Raw genomic sequence first — 10,285 nt, forward strand, 5'->3', positions numbered from 1 at the left:
ATGTCGTCCTTGCCCTTGGCTGTCCAAGACTTAAGTGAGCAAAGAATGGCATCTGAGAGGGAAAAAACAACAAAGAATCAGGTACCCACTGAGTTAGACAGGGTTAAGGGCAGATAGGAGTGACCTCAAGGCTGAATCACAGAGAAAAAACAGGTTAAGAGACATTGCCAAAGGCTATACATGGGTGTCAAGGATGTACCATATATAGGTACATTGTGCATAAGGGAGAGCCCAAGGTCCAGAGGTGAGGCAAAGGACAATCTAGAGGGCAGGCAAATGTCATATGGAAGATAGGTTGGCATGAAGTCAGTAACTTGCTAGCTAATGACGGATGGATTTATTGGTAGCCAAACTCAAATCCTATTGAAATGATTGGCAGATTAAATTCAACAGACATTACACAGAGTACATGGCTCAGTTAATTCAGCCAGCAGGTTGCAAAGTTGTCATAGTCTGCTGGTTAGATTACTTGAGCCTTAAAGTTCAAATTCAAATAAAAAACAAGATGGATACCCCCACAATATTAAAACCAGACCCTTCATTAGCTTTGCAACCATTCTGCATGCATGTAGTGAGCATGTGTGCCCTCTCTCCTATTCATAAAAGATCCTCTAAAAATCTTGTTTTCCCAAAAAAAAAAGTAGCAAAAAGTATGTTGCCTGCTTCATTTTTGGAAAACAAATTAGATTCCACCTGCCCATTGTGCTCTTTACCCATTCCTAAATAACCACACCATACAAAAACAATTCTTTATTCTTTTTAAAACTAATGCCTACCATTGTAGGAACCTTTGCTGATATGTAGTGTCTCCCGAAGATTTATCCATCCATAAGCATCTGTCATGTGCCGTGATGATAGATACATCCTGCAATGGCTGTCAGTATCACATAAAAAATATTCCATCCATTGATGGTCTGATGTCCTACGAAGCTTCTTTTATCCAGCAAAGAACTGAACTCACTTTTCCCACAAAGATGCATCTGTCCTATCCATTTGTTGGATTCTATATGACCCACCCATATTCTTGGGGTAGTGGAAGTTTATCCTCACCTGCCCTTAGATCATTTATCATGATTGGGGGATACTACACCATGCAGCATAGGACCCTGAACAGATAAGCACTCGTTACAAAAGTGTGGTTTTGGTTATTTTTAGGGATTTTTTAACCCCTTCAGGCAATAGATAAGGGCTAATATATACCACTGTACTTATTCCCCTGAATGTGGGTCAGATATTTTGGGTCCTTCATAATAAAGAGGCTTCCAGATTCTAAATGAGCCCCTCACCTGCAGACTTCCACAACACTGGGGATAGGTTGTGGGGAAAAGCCTCCCTCCCCCAATGATGGCCCTTGGCACTCTTAGGGGCAGACATGGGCTGTTTTTCTCCAAAGGGAAAGGGGATACTTTCTCCCCTTCTTTTTTTTTTTAGAAAACAACAGCTTCCAGAGGACCTTTTATGGATATAAGAGGGGGCACACAATTTCGCTGCCCCCTTCTTATACAGGAAGGTCCTGAGCCTATTGAAGGGCCTGGATTTTATATGGAGTGGCTTTTTTTCTAAATGCAGCTCTGTGCCAAGTCCAATCGATGACCCTTAAAAAGGTTTACATTTGTTCTATCTGGATCAAAAAATTAATATTATGGATGAATTTGAGATTGACCCAAACTTGACACCAATATCTGGGAGGTGCAGAATTAAGCGATAAGCAGGGGCAGGGTAGAATAACAAGCCAAGGTCAGATTAGGCAGTAGGGATCTAAGCATCAAAACCAAGGGGAATCCTAAAATCTGGTCAGAAGCTAAATCTGAGTCTCAAGCGATTCAAGGCTCCAGTCAGGTAAATCACAGGCCAAAGACTATTCCATCAACAATGTAGGAGTAAATTGTGGGGTTTTAATAGTCTACTGAGGGACAGTGAGGCTATGCAAGTGTGGTTTTGCATATGGAAATCTTTGTGCCAAATGCTGCAGGTATACAAGCAGACCTGCACATTCTCTTACAATGCCCATGACCATCCGTTAGGTTTAATTACATCTTTTGAGATTGGAAACACAACTGCTTACTCAACCAGCTATAAATCAATTCCATGTCTGCTTCCCTCCAACCATGTTCACCTTGCACTCCACTGCCAATTTTATATGCAATCCTGTCCACCCTCCTAGATCTCTAGTCATGTCATGTTTTTCTTTTCCTACTTTATCTTCAAACATAATCATCTCTTGATCTGAAACCATTTTAAAATCCAAGTCCATAATCGAGGTGTATTCTGGGTCTTCCTATCACTCTTCATTCTTCATAGGCCCTGGCCAGCTCCTGATCTGTTATTATGTCACTTTTCTCTCCTTGCCATTTATTCCCACTTTCCTTTTTCCTTTTCACATATGTAAGTCCTGCACATCCTCCATCTTACTTAGCCATGATTATGAGCACAACTCAACCCTAAATGGCCAATAAACCGCTTACATTCAGCATGCTTGTGTCCATTTTCAGAACTGATTCTTCCTACTGTCTTTCCTAGTCCATGGCCATCTCCTCTTTTTGATACAGTTACACAGTAGCTATAGCAGAAACAAAGATGATATGTATGTAGTCATTAAAAAATCATTTGAAACCATTGGCTTTGGCTTTCTTTTTTAGCTGTATTATCTACTGAAAAGAATTAAGTATTCCTTTGAATCAAACAATCTGGTGCCATTCTTCAATGAAAATGGAGAATTTGTTTATTACTACAAAATAACACAGTGGTTAATAAATGAAGTTAACTTTTTAGTGACAACCGATATTGGAAATTTTACACCCTGGGGCCCAGAAGAAAAGCAGCTTCACATCAACAATGAAGCCATTACCTGGAAATTTACTAATAAGGTGTGAGCAACAAATACATTAGAGCCTAGATACGTAATACACTGCTTACTGTCTGACTGACTGGTGCTTGCTTGGGCTACAGGGCTGTGTAAAAAGGGCAGCATGCTGTCCTCGGGACACAAGTTGGGCAACAATGAATATTAGCATTAATTCAGCCCAAATCCAGAGCAATTTGTCCAAGAGTCAACCTCATTTTAGCTTGGTCACTAGCTTGTACTGAACTGTAAGGTAATTGGAGACTGGGTGTTCTCAGTTTGGGGAAATTAAACTATTATATAAGGTCATAAAGCAGGAAATCTTTGTCTCAAATATGTTTGTGCTGTTCAACTGTTTAGAAATGTTAAGAAATAAGCATGTTTTAAAATGACTTAATATTTTCCAGTTAGGCAAAAGTTACCAGAGTTCAGCTCCTCTACATAGGCGCCTATCTAATCGCTTACAATGCCTGATCGGAGCAGCCGCCTGGGGGTAAATACTGCAACTTTCCTCAGGTTAAACCTCGGCTTTGCCATCAGACTAGATTTTCCCATAAAAGTCACAAGCACACACACGTTCTTGTTTGCTTCTACAGATATATATGTAAACTTTTTCATAAGTATAAATATATATATATAATTATATACTTCAATATTTATATATATATATATATATATATATATATATGTAGAAAATACTAAATTAGTAAATCCTAATCAATTTTATTTATTTTTTTTATTTCAATTTAATTACATCTATTTATTATCTGTTTACTAGTGTACAAATTTAAAGGATCAATAAATGATATGTAAATAATAAATTATGGAATCAAACAGCCAGTTTTGACAGACTGCGCAAGTGCTAATTGCAAGCAAATTTCTATCAACTAGAAACCTATGTGCCTAAATTTTAGCATATATAAGGGTATTGTTTAACTTGCTTTTTCCTTTCTTCTTTTTTTTTTTCTTCTTGGAGGGGCTGTTGTTTTGTGTGTTATCCTAATTATTATATGTTGCTGCATTTGATACTTTGCTTACCCTTTAGCACAACCGCTGCTTTTGTTTTTTAACTTTGAAAGTTTTAATGTCCATTTTGCAATTTTGAAGTCAATGTTATGCTATGTTATTTTTTTGTGGCCATATTGTTTGATTGCAAAATTCTGCCTTCCTGGACCTGGACCTCCTTCCATCACCATCAGGTGTGTTAGAATGAGTATGCAACTCAGCTGGACAACTAATTCACAACCAGTTTGAACAGCAAGTGCAAGTGTGTTTGTATACAATAGTGCTAAGATCAGGCAGCACAGCACAATGATAACAAACCGATAACACAACTACAAATGAACACAGGAGTTGTGTGGACTATGTACATAATACATTCAAATACAAATATGTGACAATAGGACAAAGGCAATGAAGGGGGTCAAGTAGTACTTTGGAGTGGAAACCATGCATACATTTGTGGAAAATATGACAACACATTGCTGAAGAATTGCTAAACAACAGAAACTGGCATTACAAACCAGGCACAAAAACATTGCAGCAACAGGTGAAACTAATAATAATGAGGATTACAAAAAATCACATCAATGAATACCATCCAAGCAAACTTACCTGACTCCCCCCCACCACCACCCAACAAACCAGTCCAGTTAAAATAGTACTAATAAAAATGCATATGTATTTGTATACATTTATATATACATATATACATTGAGTTTAACATCTCCTCCTGAATCGTGCAGCTGAAAATTAATCTCCTTAATTGACATATTCGAGATCTTTGCTCATCCTTGCAGGAAACTGGCAGTCGAGTTCGCTAGAATCGCGGGAATAGAACTTGCCTATCAGCGTGTATGTACGCGCATCGAGCGTACGCTCATTTTATTGATCAATCTGGCCTAATGTATAAAATACTATAAAAATATTTATGTTTACAGAAATTAAATATACTCAGAACCTAATTCATCAGTTCCCATTAATAGCAATTTTTCAAGTATCCCTGGAAATAGGAAGGTTTTCTTTGGTAGTAAGACGTGTCTTTATTTCAATATTGATGATATATAGAATATTTGTGATATAACTTTTTATATATAGATAGAAACTCATAATGCTCTGCATATATTTTTCAAAGTTTTTTCCTCAATAGATGGTAAAGTTTTAGGTGTTGAAAGTAATGAACTGTTTTTTCTGAAAATGTTTAAACTTTTAATGGCACATTTACAAGAAGTTGAATTATATTTTGAGATTTTGGGTATGTTTGCTATCAAATAGCTTTGTGAAAATTTCTTGTCCATCCCTAACTGAAGTATCATGGAAATGAAAAAGTTAAAGCATACCTAAACTCAAAATTTTTACTTTAAATAAAAGGGTAGACAACCGTTTTATTTAGAATAAAAATGTTGTTTGTTAGTGTTTTTTAAGTGCAACCCCCTTTCTTTTTTCAATAAAAAGCGTACAGCACTGTCCTCTTAACTCTCGATCGCCTAGGCGATCAGGAATGAATGGGAGTTCAGAGCATCAGCGCAGTGCAAAATCGGGTGATGTAGGAAAAATAACACGGAAGAAGACAGTAGAAGATGGCGGTCCCTGGCTCTCCCTCTGGGTCTAAGATGGATACCAGGACGACGCGGGACCCGATGAAAGAAACCTCCTGACAGATAGACTGATCTGCAGGAATGAATGTAAATGTGATTTTATTGTTTTGGGTTAGTTTTGGGTTTACTTTCGGTTTAATACTTCACAAAAGAGTCATGAAAATAGTTATATGTTCCATGATGGCTGTCCTCTATCAATATGTCCTAACAGCCTGCTCAGAAAATAAGAACCCATGGCTCAAAGTGGCAATAAAAATGAAACATGAGGATAAAGATCTTACTTTCTTGAGAAAAGTTTTCTAGACTGATGAATCCAAGATGCATCCAAATTCAAATGTTGCCACAATTTTTTCAAGGAAAAACAACTTAGTGAAAATTGACTGGCCATCCCTAGTGGAGGCATTCATTTTCCAGATTGATATCATTTTCATAGATGACATTACTCTAATGTGGCAAAAAATCACACTCATAATGGTCTGCATTTTAACATATATGGACTGTATGTATCTTTTTTCAGGTTCCGGAATCTCGATGCTCAGGACCTTGTTTTCCTGGTAGCAGAAAAATGTTTGGATCTTCATTTCATAAATGTTGCTATGACTGTGTCATATGTCCAGAAGGAGAGATATCCAATGCATCTGGTAGAGTTTAATCTTCGTGTTAAATTGTTTTTTTATAGTTAGTCAGGAAACCACCAAGGAGACCAAGGCGACTGAAGATTTACACCAATTTTCTCATCCTCCTCTACACTTATTCTATATAAATGGATGTGTTTATGTACACATTGACTTGTGTGTAAGACAAACTAGCACAAAGGTGGAGAATGGGAAGACGTTGTCTATAGGGCAAAGCTTTTTTGGTGAATGATGTGTTTACCCCACACAGTCAATACAGTTGACTTACTAAAAGAGTAGAGCATGGAACCTACAAATTGATTTTTATTGAATTAATAAGATTATATTTTATTTTTTTCTTTCAGCTTAGCTTTACTTCATTTATTAGCCTAAATAAAATGTACCTATTAAAGATGGTAATTTCCTACAACACATAGCAGAGAACAATCAAGTTTTTAATTAGGTTTCCCTGTTATCCCCAATAGCCCTAAATTAAATGTTTTGGTTTTATTTTCACCTTGGATTGCATTACTACAAAAAATTATAGAGCCATGTTCCTAACCCTTTGTAAAGTTTGAACTTGTCCCAAGTCAAACTCAGGTTCAGAATATTGTGTGACATTGGTGGGACCCTATAGCCAATTCATCGTTTTCTCTCTTTTATACCGAATCGATTTTTTTTAAATGTTTCAGTTCTGCATCGTCTTTCTTTCAGCGGTTGTAGTCTTCATTCACATGGTAATTCTTGGGATGGATAGATCCTGTTGGAATAATAAAGGGATTCCATTCCTAATATATGAGTTCAAATATTTGTGTATTTTCATGGTTTCCTCTAGGTCAGAGTGTCCATCTACTTTACAAGATGTTCCTTCCTGAGATGAATTTGTTAAAGTGTAAACATTTTGAATGATAGTGTATAGTAGATCGAATCCTGGAATACATAAAGGGAAGATGGAATGGATGAGCTTTTCAGATTACAAGTGCCTAAAAATGATTTGATGTCTCCTACAATAAAACTGGCAGCCGGGAATAAAGAAATAAACAAATTCACAGCAACTAGATTTTTTCAACTTGGCAGTGCTACCATGCAATATAAGTGGTGGCTAAGATAAAATGTCTTAATTTAGAAAGATTCTGTTTGTGTAAAGCAATACATTCTACTAATATCTTAATTAACCCATTGTGATCTTCTTTCAATTTCTTCAGATAGTGAAAACTGCATAAAATGTCCTCATGAAGAATGGGCAAATGCGAAGAAAGATCGGTGTGTTCCAAAACTGGTGGAATTTCTCTCCTACACTGCTGATAAAATTGCTGCAGCATGTACATCTCTCTCTATTCTATGTTGTCTTCTGACTGGTATAATATTTGGAATATTTGTTTGTTACCAGGACACCCCCATTGTTAAAGCTAATAACCGTAACCTGAGCTATGTTCTCCTGGCCTCCATCATGCTGAGCTTCCTCTGTGTGTTCTTGTTCCTTGGCCGTCCATTAGATGTAACTTGCATGCTGCGTGTTACGTCTTTCGGTGTCATCTTCTCAGTCGCTGTCTCCTCTCTGCTTGCTAAAAGTATCATGGTGTGCATTGCTTTTAAAGCCACCAAACCTGGAAGTTCCTGGAAAAGATGGATGGGAGCCAAACTTCCCAATTGTCTAATGTGTGTGTGTTCATCTATTCAAGTCATAATCTGTATCACTTGGTTGTCTATTTCTCCCCCCTTCCAGGATAAAGACATTCACTCTTATCAGGAAAAGATCATCATTCAGTGTAATGAGGGTTCAGTTATTGGGTTTTATTCTGTCCTGGGCTATATGGGGTTTCTGGCAGCTGTGAGTTTCATTACAGCTTTTTTTGTCAGGACATTACCGGACAGTTTTAATGAGGCCAAGTACATTACCTTCAGCATGCTGGTGTTCTGCAGTGTGTGGATTGCCATGATCCCGGCCTATCTGAGCACCAGAGGGAAATATATGGTGGCTGTGGAGATTTTTGCAATTATTGCTTCAAGTTCTGGTCTTCTTTGCTGTATATTCTTTCCAAAATGTTATCTAATTCTGTTTAGACCCGACTTGAATACAAAAACAGGTTTGCTTGGAAATAGAATAAAATAAATGTCTTACCTATGCATTATGTACATTTAAAAAGTGATTTAAAATAGTACAATAAACTACACACCTACACCACGTTTACATCTGTAGTGAGATAATAATTGTACTCAGCCTATTTATTACAAAATTTGATTATTGATCTGTAATGCAAAGTGTTTTAATATCCCTAAAGCTGGCTGCTGTGCCCTTTACATTCAGTGATGAGGTTAAGTGATCTAGCTGAAGCAAGGATTGCTGGGAAGCCCGGGATGAGGATTGAGGACATAGACATGGATGTCGATCCATGATGGATGGAGGAATAGAAGTTTGAGAAGGAAGGTAATGAATTCCCTCATGGAGACATGAAACCAGGATTTAAATCATGTTTATAAGTTCCAGTTTAAAGAATTTGTTATCTTTAAGACTCACTGGATATTACATGTTTCTGATTCCAATACATGGACTTTCAAATACAGTACTGAGTGGAATATTGTCTACTGCAAAACACTTTTCTCAATTTAGGAATGTACTTGTTTATGAATAATATCCATTTAAATGGAGGCACGGGCACCTATTTGAGATTACACCCCGATCCCATAGTGAGCGCCTGGCTCCTTATCATCACACAGGTTGTGTCACTATTTCAGCCTTTATACATTTACATTTTTACAATTGAGAAACCATATCAAACACACCACCTCCAAGGACATTCCCATTGATTCCTTACTCTTGCTGTTTAGCGTAAAAACATTAAATAAATAACCTACTCCATCATGCCAAAATGAAGTATGCAATGGTCTCTGCAGGAAGATGTATTAGGATATCACAACTTCTCTATAACAACTATTTCAGGGCTAACAGCAGGATGTAGGAATACATAAACTCTTATTATTATTATTAATATTTTGCCACTCCCTTCCCCCAACTGGAAATGATTCAAGTAATGTTTTATTATTGTATGACAAGGAATAGGTGTCACTGTCTCACAAAAGAAGTAAACATAAAACTCTGACAGAAGAAAATGTCAGAACACTAATGGGCTGGTGGAGATAATGTCACGTTTAAACTACCTCAGTCATAGCAATAGCAGATGAAGATCCTTCTAAATGCCACCTCCATTGCTTTGAGCTACATAAGAGAAGGTGGAGACTGTCTCACACCTCATCGCTCATCTCCCACCCCACACCTCCTCTCTAATCTCATACCTCATTCACACCTCATCTTACACCCCATATCTCACCTCACACCTCATCTCTCATCTCCTCCTCACACCTCCTCTCTAATCTCATACCTCATCTTACACCTCCTTCTTATACCTCATCCTACACCCCATATCTCACCTCACACTTCATCTCTCATCTCATACCTCATCCCACACCTCATCCTTCTACCTCATCCTTTACCTCATCTTCCACCTCACACCCATCTCTCACCACACCTTGCATCTCTCACCTCACATTTCATCTTTCATCTCCTCCTCACATCTCCTCTCACCTCATACCTCCTACTTATACCTCATCTCTCATCTCATACCTCATCTCTCACACCTCATCTCTCATCTCATACCTCATCTCTTGTGATTGCGCAGCTGGAAGAACAGTGCCAAAAGGTACCTCAGTCAAAGCCGATACCACAACCTCCACAACAGCCTAACCGGATGTTTCAGACACCCAATTATAATCGCATCAATCAAATATCTACCAATGAGATTCAAGGAGACCAAAACCTTAAGGTCCTTCCACCTCCTTTGCCAACCATGCCCTCAGTCACCAGCATCCCAACATCTACAGACAAGCCATCTGGTGAGTAAACCATACTGGAATTATACAAAACCAAACTATTTTTATTTGCATACCCTAACAGTTAACCTTTTCATTTAAAAAAAAATGCACAATATTCTAGCTCCACTACATAGTATTTAATGTATAATACTAATATCCCATTAAATCCTTCTTGTTTATTTCTGCATATACAGTAACAAATCTGCTGTTCTGTCAGCTTTTTACACTGATGAATTTAAAGAAAGTAAGATACCCCTATTTAATGTACAGCGCTGCGTAATATGTTGGCGCTATATAAATCCTGTTTAATAATATTAATAAATACCTCATCTCTCATACCTCATCTCTCATCTGACATCTCA

General features: G+C 37.5%; 1 protein-coding gene across 1 annotated transcript; it reads left to right on the forward strand.

Moving 5' to 3' along the window:
• On the forward strand, positions 1–8,166 carry LOC140327538 (vomeronasal type-2 receptor 26-like). Its single transcript, XM_072406927.1, has 3 exons — positions 1–81; positions 5,957–6,080; positions 7,259–8,166. Exons 1-3 carry the CDS (start codon positions 1–3, stop codon positions 8,164–8,166), a joined length of 1,113 nt encoding a protein of 370 aa, XP_072263028.1.
• The last annotated feature ends 2,119 nt before the right edge of the window (positions 8,167–10,285 follow it).

This window comes from Pyxicephalus adspersus, chromosome 3 (assembly GCF_032062135.1).
Source record: "Pyxicephalus adspersus chromosome 3, UCB_Pads_2.0, whole genome shotgun sequence".
In the NCBI taxonomy this organism is placed as follows: domain Eukaryota; kingdom Metazoa; phylum Chordata; class Amphibia; order Anura; family Pyxicephalidae; genus Pyxicephalus; species Pyxicephalus adspersus.